Consider the following 17,279-nt stretch of genomic DNA (forward strand, 5'->3'; position numbering starts at 1 on the left):
AACATTTACAACACTGCTTTGATTATGATTTGACTCCGTGGCGTACAAACGAATGTAAATCTGATGATGTGGAGCGACGTTTCATCAGGCCTTCTTCATCAGAGCTTCTTCATGGCAGCATCAGGATCTAGGCATGTTCATATAAACTACAAAGATACAAAAACAGGAAGAAGTGCAAAGTAGAGCTTGTCAAAAAGAAGTGCTTGATAACTCTACATTTGCAGCAGTTATGCAGAGACAACAAAAGCATACTCACTTGCATTTTCGTCAAGCATCATGTCTCCAACACTGCAGAAGAATCCAGGAAATAGAATTCATTCAAAGTCAGATGTAAATTCAATAAGACATTTAAATACTGAAGATTCATGAGGTGACTAATGATAAGGGGGAAGAAAGTTGTAGTCAAACTGAAGCACAAGAAAATGTTTCAAAGTGATGGAAGAGTCAAATACACAGAAACATCCTTACTGAGACTGTCTGCACTTCAGGATGAACATCTTATAGACGACCAACAGAAGGGCCACAGAGGTGAGGATGATGAGGAAGATCAGGAACCCAATGACAGCTTTGTCATTGTCTGTGAGGTGACATAAAAAAAATAGACACAGTTATGTTTAAAATGCAGATAACATAATAACTCATGTTGTATTGAGTCAAAGCAGCTCATACAGAGAGTGTCGACTTCTTTTTTCTCCAGTTTGCCTGTTTTAACCCTGTTGGCAGCAGCCACCTGGAATCAAAGTAAAACTCTTCATCAAGAAATACAATATCTGGAGAAACAGGAGAAATCAAGTTTGCAAATAATCTTCTGAAAGCAAATATTAGGATTAAACAAACCTCCAGGTGGTATGTTGTAGAGTAGCTCAGGTCTCTGAATTCAAACTTGCACTCCCTGTCATCTACATGTTTCACTGCGGTCCCACCATGACGGAGATGAGCGATGTATTTCCCGTCAGGTCCATTGAATATTCCTGAATGTTCACAGGTTACTTTTATCACATTATGCTCTTGAACAGTCACAGACAGGGAACGGATATCTTCTGGTGCTGTGAAGATTAAAAACAAGTTTTCAGTAACACACCACACTCTCAGCGTCACACAGAGGAGAACAATGACTGTGACCACTGTTGTTTAGTAAGAAGGCTGTAATCCATGTGTGTTCTTATTCTGTACATGACCCCTACTTCACTGATCACTGGAGCTCCACTGTAACTGAAATCATCAATGCTAGATAACTTAGCATCCTTAATAATCATGCTTCTTTTATTAATGAAGTTAGCATACTGCCTGTAAAAGAGTCAGTTTGACTCTCAGACAGACATTAACTTTAACTGACACACACACACACACACACACACACACACACACACACACACACACACACACACACACACACACACACACACATCATAACATAATATTTAAAAATGCAAACAAACAACAACATCTTGAACAAACACACAAACAGGACAGACTGTTTTTGTTTCATTTATGTTGCTCTCTCTTTTTCTCTAAGAGACGCTTTGTGGATACTTACTGCCGATGTCGGTCCTTTTTGTAACTGAGTCTGGACTGCCAACAGGCCTGTAAGCATAGACAGGTTGGACTTCACACTCATAGTCAGTGTCTGGTTTCAGGTCACGAATTTCACATGTTCCTCTTCTTTTTGAAGATGTCCGTCTTGAGCCTGAAACACAGTTTCATTAAATGAAGCTTTAGTAGAAGTTCAGTCAGGAAATCTTCATCCTGTTCGCTGACTTATTGTCACTTTGTTGTATTCACTCCTCCACACAGGCTCACTAATATCACCTGTGGTCATCAGCTGCTCTCATCACCAGGTTACATCTATCCAATGACACTGCAGCCCACCCCCCATGGTTAGCCTATCATAGGACTGCTGTCTTTTTCAGTATGACTTTCTCTTCCTGCGGTTCATTCATGCTCTCGTTACGCACAATCATCCACCTCTAAAGAGACTCTGACAATAATTCAGTATCACATCATCTCTGTCAGAGAAATCCATCCATCCATCCATCCATCCATCCATCCATCCATCCATCCATCCATCCATCCATCCATCCATCCATCCATCCATCCATCTTCCTCTGCTTATCCGAGTACAGGTTGGGGGACAGCAGTCTCAGCAGGGAAGCCCAGACACTCCTCTCCCCGGCCACTTCCACCAGCTCCTCTGAGAGGATACCGAGGTGTACCCAGGCCAGCTGAGAGATACAATCTCATCAGCATGTCCTGGGTCTGCCTCGTTGTCTCCTCCCAGACTGAAAACACCTCCCCAGGGAGACGCCCCGGGAGGCATCCTTACCAGATGCCCAAATCACCTCATCTGGCTCCTCTGGATGTGGAGGAGCAGCAGCTCTACTTTGAGCCTCTCCCTGATGTCTGATCTCCTGACCCTCTCTCTAAGGCTGAGCCCGGACACCCTGCAGAGAAAGCTCACTTCGGCCGCCTGTATCCACGATCTTGTTCTTTCAGTCACTACCCACAGCTCGTGACCACAGGTGAGGAACTTTAACTAAAGAGACATATTTATCTGTAACTCATGACCCTCTCTCTCCTGATTGAACTGGTTGTTGTGTTTGAAAGATAAAGCAGCTGATATGAATTAAAGAATGACACTACAGCAGATTGGTTTGTTGGTTATGTTTTTGTATCAATAATCATTATCCCTGATAGTGAACAGCTCTGGTCCTGAGAGCTTCAGGTAAACAGACCGGTCTGAGGATTTGTAAAACCTTTATAGAAGTTCAGTGTGTTTGAAAAATGAAGAGTGGATTGTGCTGAGACACTTAAAGCATCTTTACGTACCGTGTTTCGGTGGAGGGACACAACTGCAGACAAAACCAAACTTTGGATAGTTGTAAAGAGCATCTTTACATCTCAGGCTGGTTGAGGTCCAGCTCAGATGAATGGAAGTGTTGGTCACCCTCTCAGGTGTGATTCTTGTTGTAACATCTGTGAGAACACATTAAATATCTGTGACACTGAACTCATTCTCTGTCGGTGTCCTTCATCTTGAGCTATCTCTACATACGAGCTGTTCTTCTGACTAAACTGAAGCAGAGTGAATTTAACTTACCACAGTCTATGTAGACATTGACAGCAGGTGTGGTTGTTACGTTAACATTGTTTTTGTCGATCCGACCCGTACAGCTGTAGTCTGTGAACGGCTCCACCTCAGACAGAGTCTTGGGGTTGCTGGTGTTTCCATTTTCTGAGGATACAAACGATTGACAACATTTCCTCATCAGCTGGTGTTTGAGTCTCTGTGAGCATTTATCTTTGGGTTGAGAACAGTTTCAAACATGGACACATTCACTGCACTGAACAGTCTTCTATTAAAACTCATCACAGAGGGCTTAAAGCTACACCTCCACTTCCTCTTACGGCTCCTTATTCCCACCCACTGATGTAAACTCACCCAGACAGGTGTAATCGATGGGGAGATTGAGATTCTCACAGTTTGGAGGTAATGTTGCATTTATTTTAGCAGGAAGTCCCATCAGGACCTTTTGTTTTATGTCACTTTTATCCAAAGACTCTGTAAAAACAAAATGTTTGACAAATATTAAACATGAAGCAACAAGATCTGCTCAGCATGTTGAAATCTGTCGTACGGCTGTGTTGAACTCACCAACAGGGATGTATTTGGAGCTGTTGAAGGAGGAGTTTGGACAGTTTGTTGAAGTGAAGGTCGTAGTCAAGGTTGTGCAAAAGTCGTTGATACCAGGTTTGATACAGAACACTGTAGGGTCATTGGGGCATTGCTTCGCGTTAACATTATTGGACGCTGACATCAAAGAGCCGATGTCCCAATCACTCCTGTAACAAACATGTCCTGAGACACAGCTACCTTCTTCAACGTCTCCTCGATCTGAAACAGAAAAGTGATGCATGAACGTCTCTCCAAACTCTCAAATAAAGAAAGAATGTAAGATACAGTTAGACTGTAGTTGTTATTTTAACTCACTCATTTCTTCTGTGACTACAGTAGTTACATTACTGGTGTGGTAACAGGACGTCACTGTGCCATCATCATGGATAAACTTCACGGCATGCTCATACTTAGTACAAGGCTTCAGATGTTTGAAGTCATGTGACGAGGTTTGGTTGGAGTGATTAAACTGGACAGTCTTCTCAGGTTGTGCCTCTTCAGTGATGGTCATGTGGTAGAAACCATCAGTAGAGCTTGTTATGTCTATCTGAAGGCCAAACTTGATGGTCGAGACATCGTAAGAACCTGCACAAAACAACAACAGAGTTACTAAATGAATGTTTGTAAACTCTGATGAATCTACTTCAGCTGTATTTCAGAAACCATCGTCAGTCGCAGACAACACAGCAGCCTTGTCCCAGTCCTCACCTCGAACCTGAACACTGAACCCTCACAGACTTTAAAGACGTGCAGTGTGTGAGTATGTGAGGGCTTGGTGTAAAAATGAGGAATGGACGACCCTATGATGACATCACACTTACCTTGAAAGAAATCAGTTGTTAAGAAGAAGAGTAAAAAGCTGACTTCAGTTTGTAGACCTCATCAAAAAGTCAACCACAGAAGTGATGAACGACATGTCGTCATGTAGAGAGTTTGCTTTGTTTATTTCCCATTTTTCTAAATCTATCTTATGTTATCCTCTACAAACACTTCCTCACATTTAGTCAGGACTTACTGAAGGTGTTTCATTTGGAGTTGAGATCCCTCGCACACTTTGGGACAACACTAAGCTCTAACACACCTCCAGCTGTAAATCTGTGACTCTGGGAGCCATATTCAGTTTAAGGTTGCATGCGATGTTGCTAGCTGTTGGTTATGAAGGACTTCCAACCGAGACTTTCTTTTCTGTTTGTTGACATTATTTAAATCTGACTAGCTTCTAGAGAAGTGAAGTGGATATTGAGAGAGTACTCATAAGAGCAGATTGTTGGCTTCATTTCAGACAGATTTCTGTTTGTAAAGGTAAATAAAAGATAAATGGTCTTCAGTTATTCTTCAGTGGGATCCAAGGTTACATTACACTCTGTATCAACAGTTTTCCCAAAGCCCACTGAAACACTAGAGGAGAACTTAATCTGAGTAGAATCATAAACAACACGTCAACATCCAGAATCACGTCACTGCCAACAAAGCCCAACTCAGAGACAGATCTACTGATAAACATGAGCTTAAATCAAGAAAGAAGACTTTAAGTGTTGTTTTATATTGGGGAGAAAAACACCAGTACTCACATTGAATCAGAGCCGGTGGTGGAGTTGGTTTCATGGTGACTGGAGAAGATTAATTTGAGATCAGAGAAGAAAGCAACAAAATGTTAATATGTGATTGTAAAAAATATTCTGCCAAACTTGGAGAAGAGAAAGCTACTGGACTTATTAGTTTCCTCCAGTGTTGGTGGCTCTGTTTATACTCACACAAGAGAAATACAGTCTTACCATAGTAGTAGTAGTAGTAATTCCAACCTTTGGTGACTATGGGATTGTAGCTTGTTGGTAAGGTCTCATTGAGAGAGGTGTTTGTCTTAGGGTCAGTGCTGTTGGTGGTTGGATTGAGTGTGGGCCAGGTGTTTGCAGGAGGAGTGGCTGCAGGATGGAGAGCAGAAGGAGTCACCTTCATATGGACACATTTTGCTGCCAACAGTCTTACCTGATATAACGTCTAAGAACAGTTTCAGGATGACTTCACTGCTAATGTTCCCAACACAGATGTAAACAGATTACATTACCAGGCTTGGTGGTTGTGATGGGTGTGATAAGTGGAGGTTTGGTGGTAATAACTGAGGTACCTGAAGACGTGAAAGGAGCTGCTGTCACGGTGCGTGGAGGTGAGGAGGTGCTAGGTAAGCTGGTGACTGAAGGTGGAGCAGTGTGTGTGGTGATGAGTGGAGGTGAGATGGATTAGCATTAGTCAAGCTAAACACAATATCACTACCACAGTCCCTACACATTTAAGACTATGACTACTTCAGCAGCATTGAGCTAACTCACATGACAAGGACAAAAGTTGAGCTTTACATCTCACTATGAGCTCAGATACTTCCTGTGTTAGATCCTAGTGTTTGATTTCTTTGGCGTACATTTTTTAAGTTTGCATTAAGATCACAAACTCAACAAGATTGTATCCGTGCTGCAGCAGAGATGAAGTGTTAGAGGAATGTTGCACCATTGGCTAACTAGCTTATCTTCTTCAGAGATTAAACAGATATGACAGTTTTATTTGTGCACAGAACACTGGAGCTCACATCATGACATGATGCTGGTTTTCAAGGTAAAGAGACAGAATAATGTTCATCTGCTGACAAAGTGAAAGCCAAACATTTATTTTATTGCAATAATGAAAATCATTATGAATGTTGAATAAATGTGTATTTCTACTCACTTGATCTATATTGACCTGGAAAGCACAAACAGAGAAAAAGTGTGAATCATTGCAGCTTGAGATTCAAATATTTCAAATATTTACATTTCTTATTTCTAACACCCTATTTTTTCCCCCCTTGTCTGATCCTTTATTTTTATATAATCTACATTAATAAAGGAACAGAAAAGTTGTCCAGTAGTGCAGTAGATACTCTTTTAAATTATTATTGTTATTATTTAAACTATTTGTTTTTATTGATTGTGTTTTTAAGCTTGTTCAGCACTTGGGTCAACAGCGTTTTCTTTAAAATGTGCTCTATAAATAAAACTTGACTTGACTTCTGTCATCTCAAGGTAATTTAAAAGTTTATTTTTTCCTGACTGATGTTTGAAGGCAGAGAAAAAATGAGCTTCTTTGCATTGATTCCTGTTAAATTCTGCATTATTAAACATATTTAGTCATTTTTAGACTAACTTTAATTTGTTTGAGTTTGTTCAAATTATTATTATTATAACAGAATTAATTCAGTATTTTTTATGTATTTATTTATCTGTTTATTTGTAAAGGTAAGAGTCCCTTTCTACTTTTAAGAGATGTCTGAAGACTCAACTGTTCAGGGAACTCTTAGGCACTTCACCTGACCCTTCTCCTCTTTGTCCTCAGGGGTAGAATGAATCAGAAGGTCTAAAACCCAGCTCTTATTGAATCTTTAGCACTTATTATTGATGCTGTTGAATGTCGAACGATATTGTTGACTTGAATTGTTTGTTGTGATTAGCTGTGGCTACACTATCTTTATAAAAAGCAAACCTGGTACTTCTTCTGACACTAGATGGCAGAACCTGTGGCCAATCAACTTGAAGCACTTTGTCACACTTACTAAGGTTTTTCCCTCCAGTCTAAATTCTTGCTTGTGTTGTACGTCGCTTTGGACAAAAGCGTCTGCTAAATGAAATTGTAGAACTGTAGAACATCGTGTTTCTTTATCAGCTTTACTGGCTCTGTAAGGCACAAAGCCCTCTATGCGTGTTCACTTGAAGTGTTGAAGTGGACCGTCAGTGCTGCTGGGATGCATTGATCGCGGTGCAGTACTGTGGCTGAACATAATTAAAAATCATCTACCAAACCCCTTCCCGTTTCTCACAGTGCTGAACTGTGGTTTATTTGATACACTGAAGATGTGAACTGTGGTCGACAGAGTAACTAGTCTCACGGCTATGCTTCCTTAAATGTGCAGAGCATTCTCTCTCCATAATTTGACAGTTAGAAGAGTTACTATCTTAAAATATATCATGTGAAATGTGAGATGGTGTGTCCCTTTTTGTTGTCCTCTTAGCTTTATATGACATTTTGAGATATTAAAGGTTTTTATTATGAAGGTGTTGAACTAATCGATTAGTATACACAATAAAAATACAGAAATCCCTTTTCTTCTTTTTTTTAAGTTATATTTTGGGGCATTTTTGTCTTTATTGTAAAGTAAAGCTGGAGAGAGATAGAACATGTGGGGAGTAGAGAGCGGGGGAGGACATGCAGCAAATGGTCGAGGCTGGATGTTGAACCTGCAACCGCTGCAACGAGGACTGTGGCCTCTGTATACGTGATAACCATTGAAAAACACTTCTACTGAAGTAACCTGTGTAATATAAAATAAAAGAGATACTCTCTGATGAAGAGAAAGATAAAACACAATCATTTTACAGATTAGAAAACAAGACAAAATCCTCTTTATGTGTCTTTCAGTGTTGCAGCTCAAAAAAACAATCAGTATTTTTATCAATGATACGCACTTTGAATTTATTCTGTCATTTTAAAATGAAATATTTTTGTCTTACAGATCATAACGTTTCAGTTAAACTGTTAAGTCTGCAGTTATTTTAATATGTTTTCATTTCCATTTTTTCAAATATTATTCAACTACTTTAATGTATTTTAATCTGTGTTTCCTTTATTATTTTTTAGTGATTGCGGTCATTTAAAAATAAAGATAGCTGTAAAACAACTTGAAGATTACTATTTGAAATGTTAAACTTAGCGTAGTATCAATCAAGCCTTTTTTCTCTGAGTATACAGAGGAGTAGTAGACATCAGGCTGATTCATCTTTTTAATCCTTTGGTTTTATTAAACTCCTGAAGTCCTTTTTGTTTTGTGACAGAGTCCTCTTATAGTTTTAATGAAAATTTAACATTTTTAGTCCCTTTTTTCCATTTTCAGTAGTTTAATTATTTCGCATCATTTCACCTCTTTAGATTTCTCATGCATGTAAATACGTCACAGTAAAAAAATAGTGTTTCATTTTTCATCTCCAGCTCGTTGTTTTATTTTATTGTGCAGGACTGATGTGCTCGGATGAAAGTCGATGCAAATTACTAAACTTTGCACAGAAATGTTTAACTGAAAACTAAACCTGGAGACCTGTGGAAGAAGAAAAAAAATTCAGTTTTTCTGAATTAATGACTGAATTACTTCAGAATTCCGAGAAAATATTTCCTGTTACAAAAACATTCGGCTCTGTTTTTCTGAATTAACGACATACGGCTACAGTTAAGACCTAACAGCACCTCAAGGCCACATGAGGAAGTATCATAAACATGCCCCGGTTGTTCAGTTTGATCCAGTTTTATTCACTTTGGGTTGAAGACATTAGGAGATATTCATGTCTTTAAGTAACAGAAATGTGATTGTTATTATTTATCTACACTACCAGTCAAAAGTTTGGACACACCTTCTCATTCAATGGTTTTTATTCATTCTAATTATTTTCAACATTGTAGTTTAATACTGAAGCTATCAAAACTATGAAATAATCTGGTTTTGCCATAATCTGGATTACAACAGTAGTCAAATAGGGCTATCCATTGTGTACTAACCCTACCTCTGAACAACACAACTGATGGTCTCAAACACATTAAGAAGGCAAGTCATTCTACAAATGAACTCTTGACAAGGCTCATGTTAATTAGAAACCATTCCAGGAGACCACTTCATGAAGCAGACTGAGAGAATACCAAGAGTGTGCAAAGCTGTCATGAAGGGAAAAGGGGGCTACTTTACAGAATCTAAAATATAAAACATATTCTGCTTTGTTTAACACTTTTTAAAAAATTAAATAATTCCATATATGTTCTTTCATATGTTTGATGTCTTTGGTATTAATCTACAGTGTTTACAATAATTAAAATAAATACAACAATCTCTATAAATACTGGTCCCCACGGAGCAGATTTTCTTTTCTCATGTGAATACAGCATGCTTCCGTAGACACCAGACAGATCTGCACAATATTTTAAAACATGACACTGCAGTGATAACGGTTACATCTGTCCGAGAGATCCTCTGATGGAAATTTCTCTCAAGAAAAACATGATTTGAATTTGTGTTGGAAACAGCATCATGAGAGGAGATCTTTAAGAGGTCGTTGATCCGATCTCTGTCCCATAGCATTGCTGCGACACTGTGAGGACCTAGTTGAAATACTTGAACTCTAAATATTTGTTGTTTTTTTCTCTGAATGATAAATCTAAATCAGGCCCTTGGGTATTTTTTAATTCACAGTATTAATACTGTCTGTGTCTTCAAATAAATACAAATTAAAATGATCAAGAAAAGAAAAGAAAACTAAGTTGATCTCAAACAATGATTTTAAATGTTCAAAACTAAAATACTAAAACAAATGGTTCATTACCAATATGCTGCAACCAAACCAAGTTTTCTGATGTGATATTTCAAGAAAAACAGAAAGAAGCAGACGGCAGACTTAAAGACAGGGTTTAAAAAATCCCCTTTTCATCTCTACACTAACTTTGATTAATTTAAAGACCGTGACTCTGATGTTAAAGACACTTACAGTCAGCCAAAGTGATGACTCCAACGCAGAGCAGCAGGATCCTGAGAGCACACATACCTGCCGTATCTCACAGAGTGTGTGTGTGTGTGTGTGTGTGTTTGCAGTTAATATATGTGGCTGATTTATACCCAAACCACAAAGCTCATGTGATTCTGCAAACAGGAAATCCTCAAGCTACACATCTGTTGTTCTTTTTTGTTTGTGTATTATTTTGAACTGCCACTCAATATAATGTACACAATGACTGAGTGGTTTCAATTAAGAGGACCTGAAGGTTTGTTCTTCTGGTTTTTGTGTTGATGTTTATCAGAGAGCCAACAGTCTCTACCTGTGACCGCATCCCGTTACTTTAAGACTTCAAAACAGCAGCTTATATAGAAACTCAACCCTCGTTCAGTTTTCATAAACGATCTGGTGATAACACAGAGTGTTTTATTCTGAAATTAACCGGGTGTTTTCATTTTGTTTTGGTGAAACCTGACTTCCTGTCCCGCTCCGTCTGCTCTGTTGAGATTGATGCATCGTGCTCCGGCATCCTGCAAAAACAGAAGTCTTGTGTATCTGATCCGTTGCATTCCGACCTGCTGGATCTGGAGCGGCTCCAGTGGAAGTTAACACATTGACTAGAATAGAAACCTATCAGATCTGGTGCTGTGACAGGTCGGAGATGGATCGGACATGGATCTGTTTGAATTTGACCACTTTTGGAGTCGGCCCCAAGTGGTCACTGAAGGTACTGCAGTGTCTGGCCTGCAGAGTTTAGACCTGTTACATGACTTGTAGAGATAAGTGGCTGCATAGTGAATAGTAAGGCAAGGCAAGGCAGCTTTATTTGTATAGCACATGTCATACATGAGGGCAACTCAATGTGCTTTACATTAAAACATTAAAAGCATTGGAACATTCAGACAGGCATAAAAGAACATAATTAAAATGACAAATATAATAAAACAGAAAAGAAAAGGAAAATTAGAAATATACTAAAAATGACATGACAATTTTAATTTAAAGTGGGTTAAAATAATCTAAGATAAGAAGGCAGTAACAGAAAAAAAGTTCTTAGTCTTTGATTTAAAAGAGGTGAGAGTTGGAGCAGACCTGCAGCTTTCAGGGAGTATGTTCCAGATATGTGGTGCATAATGACTAAACGCTGCTTCACCATGTTTCATTCTGACTCTTGGGACTGAAAGCAGACCAGTACCTGATGACCTCAGAGGTTGAGGTGGTTTATAAAGCAGCAGCAGATCAGCAATGTATTTTGGGCCTAAATCATTCAGTGCTTTATAAACCAACAGCAGGATTTTAAAGTCTATTCTCTGACAGACAGGAAGCCAGTGTAGGGATCTAAGAACTGGAGTGATGTGGTCTACTTTTTGGGTAATAGTAACCCCCTGTTACATATTTTCCCAGCGCTTCATCTCATGTTTGAGACCATGAGAAGATTTTAACTCACAGATGAAGAACCTTTAATTCCTCTTTTTACTGCTCAGCTTCACCCTCAAATAAAGAGTCCTCAAATAATCTCATGTGCTATCAGTGTAAAACTCTTGTCCTCACCATAACTGGCTTTTATTTTTGGACTTGCTCTGTGAACTGCTGGTTAATAACTGACTAAAGCAGTGCCATTGGCTGAGCAGTTTCAGCGTGTGCCGTATTTACAGCTTCAGCTTTTCTGTCCAATAAAGACTCAAAAATAAAAATAAAATCAATAAAATAAAATGTAAATAAAATCATTCAAATAAATAAAATCATGAAGATAAAATTAATACATTAAAATCCTTTTAATAAAAGGAAATTAAATGAAAATCATTTCAATAAAATCAGGGTGCCGGTGGCCTAGCGGTTTTAAGCGCGCCCCATATTCAGAGGCTATAGACCTCGTCGCTGGTTCCATTTCTGACCTCGACCATTTGCTTCATGTCATCCCCCACTCTCTACTCCCCATCCTTCCTGTCTCTCTCTTCAGCTGTCCTATCAATACAGGCAAAAATGCCAATATATATGTATGTATATATATATAGATTTTTTTTTAATCCTTTCCATAAAAAAATACAATAAAATAAGATGTAATAAGAGATCAAATCAAAACGTGCTAAAAACATTGGTCTTCATGGTAATAATGCAGTCCAGGGTTTAATGAAATTACTCCAAGTTAAAAGCCAGATAAAAAGGGTAAGTCTTAAGATTACTTTTAAAAAACACTTGTTGTCTTGAAGTCCAGAGAGTTCAAAGTTTAGGGACACATGAGGAACATTTACAACACTGCTTTGATAAGGATTTGACTCAATGGCGTACAAACGAATGTAAATCTGATGATGTGGAGCGACGTTTCATCAGGCCTTCTTCATCAGAGCTTCTTCATGGCAGCATCAGGATCTAGGCATGTTCATATAAACTACAAAGATACAAAAACAGGAAGAAGTGCAAAGTAGAGCTTGTCAAAAGAAGTGCTTAATAACTCTACGTTTGCAGCAGTTATGCAGAGACAACAAAAGCATACTCACTTGCATTTCGTCAAGCACCATGTCTCCAACACTGCAGAAGAATCCAGGAAATAGAATTCATTCAACGTCAGATGTAAATTCAATAAGACATTTAAATACTGAAGATTCATGAGGTGACTAATGATAAGGGGGAAGAAAGTTGTAGTCAAACTGAAGCACAAGAAAATGTTTCAAAGTGATGTAAGAGTCAAATACACAGAAACATCCTTACTGAGACTGTCTGCACTTCAGGATGAACATCTTATAGACGACCAACAGAAGGGCCACAGAGGTGAGGATGATGAGGAAGATCAGGAACCCAATGACAGCTTTGTCATTGTCTGAGGTGACATAAAAAAATAGACACAGTTATGTTTGAAATGCAGATAACATAATAACTCATGTTGTATTGATTGAAAGCAGCTCATACAGAGAGTGTCGACTTCTTTTCTCTCCGGTTTGCCTGTATGTTTCCCATTGAAAGCAGCCACCTGGAATCAAAGTAAAACTCTTCATCAAGAAATACAATATCTGAAGAAACAGGAGAAATCAAGTTTGCAAATAATCTTCTGAAAGCAAATATTAGGATTAAACAAACCTCCAGGCGGTATGTTGTAGAGTAGCTCAGGTCTCTGAATTCAAACTTGCACTCCCTGTCATTTACATGTTTCACTGTGGTCCCACCATGACTGAGATGAGCGATGTATTTCCCGTCAGGTCCATTGAATTGTGTTATACGTTCGCAGGTTACTTTTATCACATTATGCTCTTGAACAGTCACAGACAGGGAACGGATATCTTCTGGTGCTGTGAAGATTAAAAACATGTTTTCAGTAACACACCACACTCTCAGCGTCACACAGAGGAGAACAATGACTGTGACCACTGTTGTTTAGTAAGAAGGCTGTAATCCATGTGTGTTCTTATTCTGTACATGACCCCTACTTCACTGATCACTGGAGCTCCACTGTAACTGAAACCATCAATGCTAGATAACTTAGCATCCTTAATAATCATGCTTCTTTTATTAATGAAGTTAGCATACTGCCTGTGAAAGAGTCAGCTTGACTCTCAGACAGACATTAACTTTAACTGACACACACACACACACACACACACACACACACACACACACATCATAACATAATATTTAAAAATGCAAACAAACAACAACATCTTGAACAAACACACAAACAGGACAGACTGTTTTTGTTTCCTTTATGTTGCTCTCTCTTTTTCTCTAAGAGACGCTTTGTGGATACTTACTGCCGATGTCGGTCCTTTTTGTAACTGAGGCTGGACTGCCAACATTCATGCCATCATAGACAGGTTGGACTTCACACTTATAGTCAGTGTCTGGTTTCAGGTCACGAATTTGACATGTTCCTCTTCTTTTTGAAGATGTCCGTCCTGAGCCTGAAACACAGTTTCATCAATTGAAGCTTTAATAGAAGTTCAGTCAGGAAATCTTCATCCTGCTCGCTGACTTATTGTCACTTTGTTGTATTCACTCCTCCACACAGGCTCACTAATATCACCTGTGGTCATCAGCTGCTCTCATCACCAGGTTACATCTATCCAATGACACTGCAGCACACCCCCATGGTTAGCCTATCATAGGACTGCTGTCTTTTTCAATATGACTTTCTCTTCCTGCGGTTCATTCATGCTCTCATTACGCACAATCATCCACCTCTAAAGAGACTCTGACAATAATTCAGTAACACATCATCTCTGTCAGAGACATCCATCCATCCATCCATCCATCCATCCATCCATCCATCCATCCATCCATCCATCCATCTATCTATCTATCTATCTATCCATCCATCCATCCATCCATCCATCCATCCATCCATCCATCCATCCATCTATCCATCTATCTATCCATCCACCCATCCACCCATCCATCCATCCAAACATCATCCATCCATCCATCCATCCATCCATCCATCCATCCATCCATCCATCCATCCATCCATCCATCCATCCATCTATCCATTTATCTATCCATCTATCTATCTATCCATCCATCCACCCATCCACCCATCCATCCATCCAAACATCCATCCATCCATCCATCCATCCAAACATCCATCCATCCATCCATCCATCCATTCCTCCATCCATCCATCTATCCATCTATCTATCCATCTATCTATCCATCCACCCACCCACCCACCCATCCATCCATCCATCCATCTATCCATCCATCCATCCATCTATCCATCCATCCATCCATCTATCTATCTATCCATCCACCCATCCACCCATCCATCCATCCAAACATCCATCCATCCATCCATCCATCCATCCATCCATCCATCCATCCATCCATCCATCCATCTATCTATCTATCCATCCATCCAACATCCATCCATCCATCCAACATCCATCCATCCATCCAACATCCAACATCCATCCATCTATCCATCTATCTATCCATCTCTCATACTTGAGCCTCTCCCTGATATCTGATCTCCTGACCCTCTCTCTACGGCTGAGCCCGGAACACCTGCAGAGAAAGCTCACTTCGGCCACCTGTATTCGCGATATGGTTCTTTCAGTCATACCCAAGCTCGTGACCAAGGTGAGGACACTTTACTACAGAAGACATATGTATCTGTACTCATGAACCTCTCTCTCCCTATTGAATGGTGTTGTGTTGAAAGATAAAGCAGCTGATATGAATTAAAGAATGACACTACAGCAGATGGTTTTGGTGGTTATGTTTTTGTATCAAATAATCATTATCCCCTGATAGTGAACAGCTCTGGTCCTGAGAGCTTCAGGTAAACAGACCGGTCTGCAGGATTTGTAAAACCTTTATCGAAGTTCAGTGTGTTGAAAAATGAAGAGTGGATTGTGCTGAGACACTTCAAGCATCTTTACGTACCGTGTTTCGGTGGAGGGACACAACTGCAGACAAAACCAAACTTTGGATAGTTGTAAAGAGCATCTTTACAGCTCAGGCTGGTTGAGGTCCAGCTCAGATGAATTGGAAGTGTTGGTCACCCTCTCAGGTGTGATTCTTGTTGTAACATCTGTGAGAACACATTAAATATCTGTGACACTGAACTCATTCTCTGGTGGTGTCCTTCATCTTGAGCTATCTCTACATACGAGCTGTTCTTCTGACTAAACTGAAGCAGAGTGAATCTAACTTCAGAGAATTTAACTTACCACAGTCTATGTAGACATTGACAGCAGGTGTGGTTGTTATGTAACATTGTTTTTGTTGATCTGACCCGTACAGCTGTAGTCTGTGAACGGCTCCACCTCAGACAGAGTCTTGGGGTTGCTGGTGTTTCCATTTTCTGAGGATACAAACGATTGGACAACATTTCCTCATCAGCTGGTGTTTGAGGTCTCTGTGAGCATTTATCTTTGGGTTGAGAACAGTTTCAAACATGGACACATTCACTGCACTGAACAGTCCTTCTATTAAAACTCATCACAGAGGGCTTAAAGCTACACCTCCACTTCCTCTTACGGCTCCTTATTCCCACCATTCATGTAAACTCACCCAGACAGGTGTAATCGATGGGGAGTTTATCACAGTTTGGAGGTAATGTTGCTTCTATTTTAGCAGGAAGTTCCATCAGGACCTTTTGTTTTATGTCACTTGCATCCAAAGACTCTGTAAAAACAAAAAGTATGACAATATTAAACATGAAGCAACAAGATCTGCTCAGCATGTGAAGTCTGTCGTACGGCTGTGTTGAACTCACCAACAGGGATGTATTTAGAGCTGTTGAAGGAGGACGTTGAACAGTTGTTGAATGAAGGTCGTAGTCAAGGTTGTGCAAAAGTCGTTGATACCAGGTTTGATACAGAACACTGTAGAGTCATTGCGGCATTGCTTCGCTTAACCATTATTGGACGCTGACATCAAAGAGCCGATGTCCCAATCACTCCTGTAACAAACATGTCCTGAGACACAGCGACCTTCTTCAACGTCTCCTCGATCTGAAACAGAAAAGTGATGCATGAACGTCTCTCCAAACTCTCAAATAAAGAAAGAATGTAAGATACAGTTAGACTGTAGTTGTTATTTTAACCTCACTCATTTCTTCTGTGACTACAGTAATTACATTACTGGTGTGGTAACAGGACGTTACTGTGCCATCATCATGATAAACTTCACGGCATGCTCATACTGAGTACAAGGCTTCAGATGTTTGAAGTCATGTGACGAGGTTTGGTTGGAGTGATTAAACTGGACAGTCTTCTCAGGTTGTGCCTCTTCAGTGATGGTCATGTGGTAGAAACCATCAGTAGAGCTTGTTATGTCTATCTGAAAGGCCAAACTTGATGGTCGAGACATCGTAAGAACCTGCACAAAACAACAACAGAGTTACTAAATGAATGTTTGTAAACTCTGATGAATCTACTTCAGCTGTATTTCAGAAACCATCGTCAGTCGCAGACAACACAGCAGCCTTGTCCCAGTCCTCACCTCGAACCTGAACACTGAACCCTCACAGACTTAAGAGATGCAGTGTGTGAGTATGTGAGGGCTTGGTGTAAAAATGAGGAATGGACGACCCTATGATGACCTCACACTTACCTTGA

At 39.6% G+C, this 17,279-nt stretch overlaps 1 protein-coding gene across 1 annotated transcript; it reads right to left on the minus strand.

The window, feature by feature from the left end:
• On the minus strand, positions 1-16,469 carry LOC117831066 (receptor-type tyrosine-protein phosphatase C-like). Its single transcript, XM_034709547.1, has 10 exons — positions 16,436-16,469; positions 3,440-3,559; positions 3,098-3,232; positions 2,827-2,973; positions 1,538-1,687; positions 838-1,046; positions 670-730; positions 469-577; positions 257-288; positions 1-146 (listed from the first exon to the last, which is right to left on the minus strand). The coding sequence occupies exons 2-10, from the start codon at positions 3,519-3,521 to the stop codon at positions 121-123; spliced, it is 951 nt and encodes a 316-aa protein (XP_034565438.1). The 5' UTR covers positions 3,522-3,559; positions 16,436-16,469; the 3' UTR covers positions 1-120.
• Between the last annotated feature and the right edge of the window lie 810 nt (positions 16,470-17,279).

Source organism: Notolabrus celidotus, chromosome 2 (genome assembly GCF_009762535.1).
Source record: "Notolabrus celidotus isolate fNotCel1 chromosome 2, fNotCel1.pri, whole genome shotgun sequence".
NCBI lineage: Eukaryota > Metazoa > Chordata > Actinopteri > Labriformes > Labridae > Notolabrus > Notolabrus celidotus.